General features: G+C 37.1%; 1 protein-coding gene across 6 annotated transcripts in view; it reads right to left on the bottom strand.

Annotated features, from left to right (window-relative positions):
• Nucleotides 1-403: 403 nt before the first annotated feature.
• tho2 (THO complex subunit 2-like protein) overlaps nucleotides 404-14,201 on the bottom strand; it is a 133,172-nt gene continuing 119,374 nt past the window's right edge. For 3 of the 6 annotated variants that reach the window (XM_069300185.1, XM_069300188.1, XM_069300187.1), the window contains 3 exons: nucleotides 13,228-13,347; nucleotides 12,934-12,969; nucleotides 404-4,691 (listed from right to left, as the gene is read on the bottom strand). In XM_069300185.1, the coding sequence (XP_069156286.1) occupies nucleotides 4,557-4,691; nucleotides 12,934-12,969; nucleotides 13,228-13,347 (291 nt within the window). In that variant the 3' untranslated portion in view covers nucleotides 404-4,556. The remainder of the gene's footprint in view (nucleotides 4,692-12,933; nucleotides 12,970-13,227; nucleotides 13,348-14,201) is intronic. The other 3 variants (XM_069300186.1, XM_069300190.1, XM_069300189.1) reach the window with 2 other exon arrangements.

The following is a 14,201-nucleotide window of genomic DNA, read 5'->3' as shown; positions in this document are numbered from 1 at the left end:
TTTTTTTCTTATGAAATGATAAAGCAACCATTTTCTCTATGTATGAGGTCAATTTTTTTTTATTGCAGTTAAAATTAACGTAGATATATGACAGAACCTAACCAACCCTACCTAACCTAACCTAACCTATATTTATAGGTAAGGTTAGGTTAGGTAGCCAAAAAAAACTAGGTTAGGTTAGGTTAGGTAGGTTAGGTAGACGAAAAAAACATTAATTCATGAAAACTTGGCTTATTAGGCAAATCGGGCCTTGAATAGTAGGCTGAGAAGTGCGTTCTGGCTATTAGGTACGACATATATATATATATATATATATATATATATATATATATATATATATATATTATTTTTATTCTCTGCAATATTGATATTTAGTTGTGTGTAAAAGCAAAACAAAAATACATAAAATAAAATAGTTGTTTAATCCCATTTTACCTTACAGATTACATGTCGCAAACTGGTTGTATAAAATGTTGACTGCAATGTTTATATTCAGTATACATAATGCTGACTGTGCAAGGTCCAACTTCAGTACACAATGTTGACTATGCACCATTTAAATGCAGAACTGTATATAATGGTGACTGCACAGTTCAACTCCACTATATATAATGGTGACTGCACAGTTCAACTCCACTATATATAATGGTGACTGCACAGCTCAAGTCCACAATATATATATATAATGGTGACTGCACAACTCTACTCCACTATATATAATGGTGACTGCACAGCTCAAGTCCACAATATATATAATGGTGACTGCACAACTCTACTCCACTATATATAATGGTGACTGCACAGCTCAAGTCCACAATATATATAATGGTGACTGCACAACTCGACTCCACTATATATAATGGTGACTGCACAGCTCAACTTCACTATACATGATGGTGACTGCATAACTCCATTCCACTATACATAATGGTGACTGCACAGCTCAACTTCACTATATATACATTAAACAGAAAACCGGAAATGCTGATCCAAAACGTAAATAATTGTTGATTGCACTTTTATATATAAAATATAATCTCATTAGTGAGATCTAGGACTGATTATTTTCAAGACTGTTATATTAAAATATAAAATATTTTCTGGATATATAAATTTTAAATTATTGCAAATGTAATCCTTTGAAATTTAATAAAATTCCTATACTTTCTTAGGTGATATTAAGTGATGTTTAGACAAGATGACACAGTTTGAGAAAAAAAACTCACTTTCATTTGAAAATGTTTTTTTATGGAATTAAGTACCAATATATTAATAGTTAACTCAAAATTGATGAGCAAAATCCTGAGCTTGCAGCTTGGGTTGAGTACAGTAAATCTGGACTTTTTAAAAAAATTTAAAACTCATTTTAATAATCATAATTTTTAAAATGTACAATTTACATTATATTTAAGGATCATATTTGATATAAATCATACAATTAAAAAGATAATACAAATGAAATCAGCCTTTATAAAATACTTTTTTATAATATTAAAGACAAACAATTTCACCTTTCTAAAGTACTCCTTACTGGAGAACTATTAATCTGGAGACAGAAAAATGTCTAGAAAACATTAATTATTATTATTTACAATAATTTGTACCACAATGTAAAACTATGAGCTATGTTACTGATGGCATTAGGAAGTGCCCTACATGATGCGCTGATTCTCACAGTACAAGAACTAAAGTTAAGACGAGTTTCTTTAAATGAAAACATTTTCACACTTAAGGTATGTGGGCTGAGCACTTCTGCACGTGATGTATAAAACAGGCACTCAACCTGGGCTACTTCATACTCTTGGTGCTCTCCCTAGTATTTATACATTTCAAAGTTGCTTTAGCGACCTCAAACATGTACATACTAGAACAACCTTGATACAAATAAAAAATACAGAAAGCATCAGAGGTACGCATTCGCCCAGACTAAGAACCCCCTCGTGTAGCTGAACTCAATAACCAAACATGGGCTCATGCAGAAAACATCAGCACTTGCGGTGGATATGGACAAAGCCCTCACATATGCTGCATGTGGATGACAACATGTTTAATGGAGGACATCCACATTTATGGGAATATAGGCACCACTCACTCAGTACATAAACCAACCACACATTCCAATTCACACAATGAGTGAGTGAATGAATGATGAGGGAGGACGACAAAAGAAGGAGAAAGAGAATTAGAATAAGACTGAAAGAAAGAGAGAATTAACGAAAGAGAAAATGTATGAAAGTGTGTGTGCGTGTGCGTGTGTGTGTGTGTACACTGATGACCAAAAAAAAAATCAAGGTCTTTATATTGAATTCTGAACACCCACGCTGCATATGCACAACACCCACATTCAAATTAGCCAAACATTCAAACATATCACACATGCATACACCCTCACTTAAAACACATGATATATAAATTTATTAAACATTTGCGTATGTGGTGAATAGTGGGAATGAGCCACAAACATGATATATAAAGACTCATCATTTACACATACATACACATTGTATTTATATCAAACATCCATCCACATGAAGTACATAAACTTGGCTGTCATGTCATGACTTATGAAGACTGAATGCAAGCACCTATGATGTATGCTGAATGAGCAGCCTCACATATGGTGTTTATGAGGCTGTACTCAACATCAGCCTCACATGTGGTTTATATGTACTCAACATCAGCCTCATATGTGTATATGTACTCAACATAGCTTCACATGTGGTGTATATGTACTCAACATCAGCCTCATATGTGTATATGTACTCTACATAGCTTCACATGTGGTGTGTATGTACTCAACATCAGCCTCACACATGGTGTGTATGTAATCAACAGCAGCCTCACATGTAATGTATATATACTAAACATCCACACACACACACTGTGTACAGTATTTACACTGAATACTCACATATGGTGTACATGGAGTGAACACCACACTCATGGCATACATGAACATCTACACATGTGGCTTGATGACAATACTCAGAATTTGGGCTGAACATGCATCATTGTATATGTGAACCACACATCAAATGAGTAACATACAATTCCTGTCTCACTAGCAAAGAAAACTGGAACCAGAGCTTCTACCCCTGCAATAAGGGTCCTACCTAACAGTCACAAAACTAGGTCAAAAAGAGGTATATAAAAATTGACTGGTAACCACTGACATGATCAGTGGGAGGGTAAGTTAGTGACATAATAAGTGTTGAAAGTAGACACGGTATTCTTAGTATATTCTTAGTATCGTTCCAATCTTAATTGGAAATTAATCGTATAACCACAAATTGGATATGAGGAGGTCAAAAGTTATTGATAAGTTTACCCGAAGAGGTTGAAGAGGTTCTTATTATAGCACAAAAGCACAGGTTCTAACTCTACTGCCTTGTGAATTATTTATTATTTAACCACAGAACCCCTACTTGTCATCTTTACACAAGCTTTATGGGCATTTAGTGAAAGGGGCTTGAATGCCCATATTCAAGCCATACACATAAAATGTAACATGTATGTAGAGCACACACACACACACACACACAGTGTATGTGGAGGGAGTACACAACCTGCATGTTGGGTAAAAACCTGCACACGTGAGTGGTATAAATACCCCTAAGCAAAACACTTATAGTCTGAAAATAAACACACACGGCATCTGTGAACTTAATATCTAAACCTATGCCATATATGCACTGAAACACACACACGCATAACATGCCCACACGCGCACACACACACAACATGCACACATACACAACATGCACACATATAAAACATGCACAACATGCACATACGCACAACGTGCACACACAGGTGTACACACACATGGTGTCCCAACACTCAATGTAGATCTGGTGTAAATGGAATTAACATTTTCACCTATGAACTGAACTACACAAATTGTCTACATACCAGCTATAAACTGTGTGTACCTTGAACATTCCTTTAACAAGACAGTATATACATTGTATATACTCTATTGTTAAAACTGTATAACATACAGTTTTAATATGCAGGATACTGGTTAATTACTAATGCACTGTACTGTACTTCAACAACAAAATCATTTTGGTAAAAAAAAAAAAAGTAACATATGCACATAGGTATACATCTAAGAAAGTATATGTGAATTGTATACAGATGCCTGTGTTTGATGTGCACACTCATCAAACATACTGATTCTCAGAGTCAACTATTCTGGTTAATGTATCAAATGAAATAAAAAACTGTCTTATACAGTGCCTTGCAAAGTCCCTTGTAAGAGTGACCTTCCAGGTGCCAGATGGAAGACAGATGAATCAAATTATACAAAATTAAACAATAGACATGTTGCCAGGAGAAAAAGATACTGAACATAAGATTCTCGTATGTTTTAATTTTATATTCACGAGGCGCTTCAATCAAGGCCACAACATAATTAAGTTTATTTATTTTTAATACATAAAAATAGAGAACAGACACTAAACAGATCATAGAAACATTTTATAATAGACAACAAAAATCTGGCAAAAAAAAAAAAAAAAAATATCAGTATTCCGATGCTTCATCATGAGTGGTTAATTCTTACGCTTGTGTCTACTTGAAGGATGCTTTTCATAATCCCGTTCATATTCACGCTCATAATCGCACTCTCGATGGTCTTTCCCACGACTTTCATTCATGTATCGATCATGATACTCTTCACTATCAGCCTGAAAATGAAAACAATATTACAGCCCACCTACAGTATAAATTATGAACACGAAATGTTTTATAAATATCCACAGAGGAAAGATAAATATCCACAAAAAATGTTTTATAAATATCCATGTTTCGTCGGCAGACACAACACTGGTGCTAGGCACCGAAAGGCAGAGAAAGGAAGAGGAAGAAGTGGGTGGAAGAGGTGAAGAAGAAAGGGGAGGAGGGACGAGGGAGAGGAATGAGGAGTAGGAGGAGCATCAATTAAGAGGATAGGATGGATAAGGAGAGAAGGAAGAAGATAGGAGAATGGACAAGGAGGAAGAGGAGTTAACAGAAATATTGTATGATGAAATCACTACTGTAATAAAGGTGATGCAGTAGCATGCATACCTCCATATTCCCCATGCAATATGTTTTTCTGTGCACAACCATAACTTCACCCAGTCATATATATATATATATACAGTGGAACCTCGAGTGACGAGTGGCTCCAGTTATGAGCATTTCAAGTTACGAGCAAGCCACTCGCAGAAAATATGTCTCGAGTGACGAGCTTTCCCTCGATTGACAGCGTTTCGCTGGTTATCGGACACCTCTGACGACAGTTTGTTGTTGTTTCACAAGACGAGTTTTCCACAGGACGAGATTGGTGGCAGAATGGATTAAACTCGTTAATCGAGGCGCCACTGTATACCTGAACATATGTACACACACACACAGAGGGGGGGAGGTGGGCTGTGGATCAGCGGACAGTGCTTAGGACTCATAATCCTAGAGTCTGGGTTCGATCCTTGGCGATGGCGGAAAACAAATTTTCTTTCACTCTGATGCTCCTGTTCACCTAGTAGTAAATAGGTACCTGGGAGTTAGACAGCTGTTACGGGCTGCTTCCTGGGTGCAATTACCTAAGTGTAGTTACATGATGAGAGCTATGCTTGTGGTCTCCCGTCTTCCCAGCACTCTGTCATATAACGCTTTGAAGCTACTGACTGTTTTGGCCTCCACCACCACCTTCTCACCTAACTTGTTCCAACCATCTTCCACTCTGTTTGCAAAAGTGAATTTTCTTATACAGTATTTCTTTGGCATCTTTGTTTAGTTAGTTTAAATCTATGACCTCTTGTTCTCGAAGTTCCAAGTCTCAGGAAATCTTCCCTATCAATTTTATCAATTCCTGTTACTATCTTGTATGTAGTGATCATATCTCCTCTTTTTCTTCCATCTTTTAGTTTTTGCATACAGTATTTATTACCTCTACCTCTCCTCATAGCTCTTGCCCTTCAGTTTTGGGAGCCACTAAGTAGCATGTCTTTGCACCTTTACCAGTTTGTTGATGTGCTTCTTAAGATATGGGCACCATACAACCGCTGCATATTCTAGTTTTTGCCTAACAAAAGTCGTGAACAATTTCTTTAATATTTCACCATCCATGTACAGTGGGGCCTCCACTTAAGATGGTAATCCGTTCCCAGAGATGTATCGTAAGTCAAAGCAAATTTTCCCATAAGAAATAATGGGAATTAAATTAATCCATTCCACACTCCCTCAAAAATTAACATCAAAGTAAATTTTATACCTAATTCACCCAAATCTTTAGTACTAAAGTATGTACAAGTTATTCCTTACATTTATTGATGACTCTTGTTGGCTTATGGAAGACTGTGAGGAGGAGGGAGAGGTGTTAGTGTTTGGAAGGTGAGTCCCCTTCCATTATAGCATCAGGCAGCAATTTTTTTTTGTTTTTCAATTTTTTTTAATTTTTTTTATTTTTTAAATTTGTTATAGAAAATGGAGCAGCCTACTTGACATCCACTGAACAAACCACTTAAAACATTTTATATTTTTTCAAATTTTTCCTTTTTTTGTTGTTGTAGAAAATGGAGCAGCCTACTTGACATCAACTGAATGAACCTTTTAGACTTTTTTTTTCAAATTTGTTCAATATTTGTCTGTAGTGATGTATCACAGTGTCATTGAAAAGGTTAAGGCAACGGCCTACTGCAGCTTGATTTGGGTGAGTCGTTTCAGCAAATGTTTGCAGGGCTGCACACATTTTCATAATAAATGAGGAAGGGACATACTCTACATCAACAACCCTCATACCATTTTCATGTTTACGAATGATCTCTTGTTTTTCCTCTATGGTCATCCTTACCGGTGTTTTTATATGGTGAACCATACCACTGACTTTCTTGGGACCCATGGCTTGATGTATAATAATCAGTTTTATGTTCAAAAAACAAAAAATCATCAAAATAATGGAATTTCTTATAAACGTGATCATCACTAATTGGGTGGTTCTGATAAACTGAGGCAGCTTGGCCTGTGCAACCAGGAACCATGTGCTCGGTTGACCCGAACGCGTATCAACGAATATCGATAGTTGACGACACTATCGTAAGTCAAGTTGCATTTTCTGATCAAATTAATATTGTAACTCAAAATTATTTTAAGTCAGGGCAATCGTAAGTTGAGGTGTCACTGTATTTAAAAGCAATTCTTAAGTTAGAAAGCGTGGCAAAGGCTCCTCGCACAACGTTCTTTATGTGGTCTTCAGGTGATAGTTTTCTATCTAGAACCACCCCTAGATCTCTTTCTTTATCAGAAGTCTTTAAAGATTTTCCACATAATTTGTAGGTTGTGTGAAGTCTATGTTCTCCTCTTCCACATTCCATAATATGGCCTTTATTTACATTAAATTCCATTTGCCAAGTGGAGCTCCATATACTGTACTTATTTTGTCCAGGTCTTCTTGAAGGGCATTACGATTATCTAAGTTACTTATCCTTCCTATTATCTTAGCATCATCAGCAAACATGTTCATATAATTCTGTATTCCATCTGGCAGATCGTTTATGTAGACAAAGAACACTACCGGTGAAAGAACTGAACCCTGTGGTACTCCGCTTTTGACATTTCTCCAATCTGATACATTGCCTCTGATTACTGCCCTCATTTTTCTATCAGAAATTTTTTCATCCATGTTAGAAGCTTACCTGTTACCCCTCCAGTATGTTCTAGTTTCCAGAACAACCTCTTATGTGGAACTCTGTTGAAAGCCTTTTTTAGGTCCAGATAGATGCAGTCAACCCAACCATCTCTTTCCTGTAAAATCTCTGTGGCTTGATCATAAAAATTGAGTAAATTCGATACACAGGATCTTCCAGATCAAAAACCATACTGTCTGATATTATATCATTTTTCTCTAGGTGTTCCACCCATTTAGTTTTAATTATTTTTTCCAATGTTTTGACTATTACACTTGTCAATGATACAGGTCTATAACTGAGGGGATCTTCCCTTCTGCCACTTTTGTAGATTGAAACTATGTTAGCCTTTTTCCACACATCTGCTATGACTCCTGTGCACAGGAATGCCTGAAAAATCAGCTGAAGTGGAATGCTGAGCTCAGGTGCACATTCTCTCAGAACCCATTGTGAAACTCCATCTGGGCCAACTGCTTTGTTCTTACTTAGCTCCTTGAGCATTTTTTCACTTTGTCTCTAGACACCTCTATGTGCTCTATGTTGTTCTACACACACACACACACACACACACACATTTACTTCACTCAGTTTCTATGATCGAGCCACAGAGATTTTACAGGAAAGAGATGCTTGGGTTGACTGCATCTATCTGGACCTAAAAAAGGCTTACGACAGAGTTCCACATAAGAGGGTGTTCTGGAAACTGGAACATATTGGAGGAGTGACAGGTAAGCTTCTAACATGGATGAAAAATTTCCTAACTGATAGAAAAATGAGGGCCGTAATCAGAGGCAATGTATCGGATTGGAGGAATGTCACAAGTGAAGTACCACAGGGTTCAGTTTTTGCACCAGTAATGCTCATTGTCTACATAAATGATATACGAGATGGAATACAGAATTATATGGACATGTTTGCTGATGATGGTAAGATAATAGGGGAAGATAAGAAACCTGGATGATTGTCATTCCCTTCAAGAAGACCTGAATAAAATAAGTACGTATATGGAGCACCACTTGGCAAATGGAATTTAATGTGAATATATGCCATGTTATGGAATGTGGAATTGGAGAACATAGACCCCCCACACAACCTATAAATTATGTGAGAAATCTTTAAAGAATTCTGATAAAGAAAGGGATCTAGGGGTGGTTCTAGATAGAAGAGTGTCACCTGAGGACCACATTAAGAACATTGTCGAGGAGCCTATGCTATACTTTCTAACTTCAGAATTACTTTTAAATACATGGATGGAGAAATACTAAAGAAATTGTTCATGTCTTTTGTTAGACCAAAGCTGGAATATGCAGCGGTTGTATGGTGTCCATATCTTAAGAAGCACATCAATAAACTGGAAAAGGTGCAAAGACAAGCCACTAAGTAGCTCCCAGAACTGAAGGACAAGAGCTACGAGGAGAGTCTAGAGGCATTAAATATGCAAAAACTAGAAGATAGAAGAGAAAGAGCCGATATGATCACTACGTACAAAATAGTAACAGGAATCAATAAAATTGATATGGAAGAATTCCCGAGACCCGGAATTTCAAGAACAAGAGGTCTAACGAAACAAGCTACCGGAGAAATATAAGAAAATTCACTTTTGTAAACAGAGTGACGGTTGGAACACGTTAGGTGAGAAGGTGGTGGAGGCCAAAACTGTCAGTAATTTCAAAGCGTTATATGACAAAGAGTGCTGGGAAGACGGGACACCACGAGCGTAGCTCTCATCCTGTAACTACACTTAAGTAATTACACTGTATTTCCAAACTGACTCATTCTTAAAAACATTAATTTATTATAACAACATAAATTAATGACTTGGTTACGTTAGGTTTGTTCAACTTAGATGTTAGTTCTGATAAAATTTGTTTTATATTTCATGAAAATTTGACTTGTTAGGCAACTCGGGTTATTATGTATAGCTCACAATACACAATTAGATTTTTTATGTTGAATAATAAATAAGGACTTAAAATTTTAATATACTGTATGAGGAATATTGAAATTTTCACAAATATTTGTATATTTAGCACTGTCAAACATTAATTATTATGAATACATTTCATTTAGCATCTATACTCAAGAATGTTAATTTCTGAAGTCATTCTGACACCAAATTTATAGTTCTAACCTAAAAACTGAGAAAACAACAAAAACTAACTAAACGTACTTATGAGCTCGTTAATCTGGACCCCTGTTAATCATGCCAATCCTTAACTGTATGCCTCTGTTTATCCAGCAGTGATTGGGCACCCATCTGTTAAATTGATGACAGGTCGTATTCCAGGGAAACTTGTGGGTTTGGCTTACCATTAGTTATGGGACGATAAAGCTCTCAGCCTTTTGTAATAACAGATATTTGGGTTATGAGGAGTTTGGCTGGTTATTGAATGCCACCAGGAAACTTGTGCTTTCCAAAATGCCAAGGACACTCCCAGCCAGTCACTCATTATTGATATAATTATTAATATTGTGTAACCAGCTTATAAAAACTAAGTTGCTTAGCTAAATAAATGAACTAAACCACAACTAAGGGGGGCCTCTTGGGTCACATCAGATTAATCCCATATGGAAGTCGATGGAGGCATAGGGTGGAAGGTGTCAGGCTAGGGGGTGTGTGGGTTGAGAGGCATGTGGACACGCCTATGATCGTAACACAAAATTTGTTATAAAAACAATTCACTACATTAGAAAATAAAAAAAAAATCTAATTTAGTAGGGAAAACATTCAATGTACAAAATGTAAACACAGTTTTTAAGAAATTATTTATAATACTGTATTTGATATAATACCTGTATACTGTATTAATTATTATTATTATTATTATTATAAAATAATAATAATGAATTTAGGATAAAAACTCACACATCTATATTTGTGAAATTTATGTAAAGAAATTACACCAAGTCTTTTGCAGTCTTCTGAGGTCTCTGTCAAAATCCGAGTGTGTGGTTAGGATGAGACTTACATCTCAACATCTTGATTAGTTGTTGAGATGTATGTCTTATCCTAACCACATATTCAGACCTTGACAAAGCACTCAAGAGTGCGAAAGACTTGGTGTAACTTCTTTACATAAATTTCACATATACTCAAGTGTGGGTTTTTATCCTATGATATTATGTCTGTAAAAATACATTATCATTACTTATAATAATGAATTATTATTATATTACTGTACAGTATATCAAATACAGTATTATAATGAATAATTTCTTCAAACTTATGTGCAGGCTGTACAGTGAACTGTATTTCCCTGCTAAAATAGGGGATTTTTTTTTTTTTTTTGTCTAGCAGTGTACGTATTATGACCCCAAGCGAACCCATCTAGGCCTGGTCAATATACTCAGTCATGTGCTCTCTTTCATTTTGTGTGATACCACAGTGCCGCACTTTAAATTTTCTTAATTTTTTTTGTTTTATAGTAAATTTGATTATTTTTCATCAAGACAATGTCTAGTAGCAGCAGCAATTGTCCTGGTGTTAAAAGGAACCAAATTCAGCCATCCATTAAAGATAAGTTATGTGTGATTGAAATTTGTTAAAGTGGATGGTCTGTTGTCAGCTTTACCAAGGAATTTGGTACAGGCAGGAGTATAGTACTGTCTATGATATAAGGAAATGTAAAGATGACTACATGAAATACATAGCTATAGTGAGAGTGAGGGGGGTCACGAGACACATCTCCCGTCACGCTGGGTGCAGTCGCACCTCCACAGATCTCCAGTATCAGCTCTTGATACTGATAATGGCTCAAAAGGGCCACCACTTACAGGGCTATTCATGCCCGTGCCACCTTTTGGGTGGCTTAATCTTCATCAATCAATCAATCGAGTGAGGGAGCAAGCACTAGTAGAGGGTGTAACAGAAAAACTTTAAAGTCTGCACAGAACGCATAGTTGGATGAGGTTGTGTATAAATGGTTTGCAAAGCACTGCACCGTGGATGTGACAGTTAAGAAATAAGGAATACTACAAACAGGTTTGCAGCCAGCCTTGGAATATCTAATTTCAGGGCAAATGATGGCTGGATTTCCAGATATAAAGCGAGGAACAACATTGTGAAACGGAAAATTGTCAGTGAAAATGGGTGCAGATACAAGTTGAGTCTTTTAAACATACAGAACATACATTTTGTCTAATCATTTATATCACTATCAAATCTATAATGGTGATGTAACAGGTGTGTGTATTGGAGGAGTTTCCCTGAAAAAACTCTAGCTATAAGGAGTGAGGTCAAGGCAAAAAGTGAACAAGGACAGGTTATCAGCCATCATGGAAGCCATTCATAACTGGGCCAAAGCATGAGTGAAGTCAACCAATTGACTTTGAAGAATTCAGGGAAGAAATCCTCAAAGCTACAGTAAATGAGGAGGAGGAGGAAGATGTAAGATTTGAAGGATTTATAGAAGAAATCCATGGAATTTGTTGAAATGCTGGTGAAAATTTAGGGAAACAAGATGTGGTTGAATGGCTAGAAGGAGATGCTAATAACCAAGGATATGGTGTGGTGAGTAAAGAAATGTTCCAGTCCATCACTGGTGAGGTGGATGAGAAGGGGGATGAAGACGATGGTGATGAAGAAGCAACACCACAGACAACTAAATACAGTTTACTCACATCTTCTGTTGATATACTAATTCATTTTTCATCCAACTGTGCTAATCCAGAAGTTGGAAATATGTATCAGTACTTTTGGTAAACCAAAGAGCTGATCATAAGAGGCCAATAAACACAGGAGGCAAGCAAAACTAGATTCTTATTTGGTAAGAACAGCAAGCCAAGGACCTTCAACCAGCAAAGCCTTACAAGCCAAGGGAATTCAACCAGTGAAGCCTCACAAACAAGCCAAGACCATCAACCAGCAAAACCTCACCAGAAAGTCAAGAGCCTTCAATTAGTGATTCTTCAGCAGCTGGCAGGCAAAACTGATCTTAGCAAGCTTACATACAGTACTCTAATTTTAGTGTTGTGTTAGCTAAATGAACATTCTCAAGCTGTTCATCTATAAGTAGATGACTTTCAACTAGGCAAGCTGAAATTTCTGTTGTCCTCCCTTAACTATGTACTGTATATTGTGCGTGGAAATATAAATTATGTTGGTCGTGGTTCAAAAAATTGCAAATTTGTTCATTTTTAGGACTTTCCTGTAAGAATTCCTGCTAATCCGGATGTCCGGCTAACTAAGAGTGTGGTGGGCCCCATATGATCCGGATTAACAAGAGCAGACAGTGTAAACATTTTAGGAATCGCTGAGCAGGACCTTGAGATGCCTGGAACATCTACGGCCGGATACTCGCTGATGGGGCAGAAAGCCAGAGTGTTAACAAAATACTATGTCATCCAATATGACAGCCTTTTACACAACACAAATTTACTTACAATCAAGGGTCTATTCTCTATATACAAATAATATTGAACAAAAATCATAATACAAATAGAATAGTTTTAAATTAATTCTACTACAGTACTTTCATTTAAAGGCTTGCTTCATTGATAAAACACAATCATGAAATTTTACACTGCCATCTAACTTCCTTACAAATATGAGACTTACCCGATGCTGCTGGTGTCTGTGTTTGTGATCATCATCAGACCGCCCATTGGACTTTAATCTCTCATCATTACCCTTTTTTCGTTTCAAATCACCATCTGCTGCTTCGTCTGAAGAACGATCCTGTAAACATCAAGCAAAATGGCTTGCAACCTGTCCTCCAAAAATAATAGTACTGTACCTACAGATACTATCAATAAAATGTACAAAACGTATACTGTTGCATGCAAGAAGTCCATGTTTTGCAATATTAATTTTTCAAGGCATAACAAAAGGAAACATCTATCTGTAGTCACTAAGTCAATGATGTAAAGAATCTTGTGTCGTAATCCTGTTGTTTCTTACTTGCCTCCCACTTATTTTTTTTTTCACAGCAATGGAAGGTCTAGCTTTCTCAGCCTTTCCACCTATCTTAGTTCAGAGTCCAGTCTAGTGGCAAACCTTTAGACTTACTATAGTTTAGCCTGTTGCTTTATATGTAAGGATTGCATACAGTTACCACACATTATAGTAGGCACCCATCAGTCTCAAGAGACTATGGAGTTGCGCTCTGGTTGCCGGTCTGGAGTGGCCTCTCCAGGGTGCAAAGCCAGGGTAGGTTGATACGGGGAAGAAGCTGTCATCTCCTCACTAACCAGTTGGACTGGTTGACCAGTCCAGCAACGAGGATGCCTGGTCGACAACCGAGCCACGGGGTTGCTAAGCCCCGAAATCACCTCCAGGTAACCTCAAGGTAACCCATGCAGCAGGTTCCCCCCCCCCCTCTCCACGGCGCCGAAAGTCTCCAATGGAAAGACAAACGCCAATATGACTGGTTTCAGCACCGTTGCAGGAACTGTCAGAAAGAGGTTGAAGGCAACAACGAACTGCTCTAGGGAGCTCCAGTTCTGGAGCTTACCTCGAGGTTGGTGAAAGAAGGCACAGAGACCACCGTGGTTGGGGCCGGAGAAGAACGACCCCAGCAAGGGCAAGAACGA

This window comes from Procambarus clarkii, chromosome 43, assembly GCF_040958095.1.
Source record: "Procambarus clarkii isolate CNS0578487 chromosome 43, FALCON_Pclarkii_2.0, whole genome shotgun sequence".
NCBI classification, from domain to species: domain Eukaryota; kingdom Metazoa; phylum Arthropoda; class Malacostraca; order Decapoda; family Cambaridae; genus Procambarus; species Procambarus clarkii.
The sequence above is the reverse complement of the archived record's forward strand: the minus strand, read 5'-3'. Positions and strand labels throughout refer to the sequence as shown.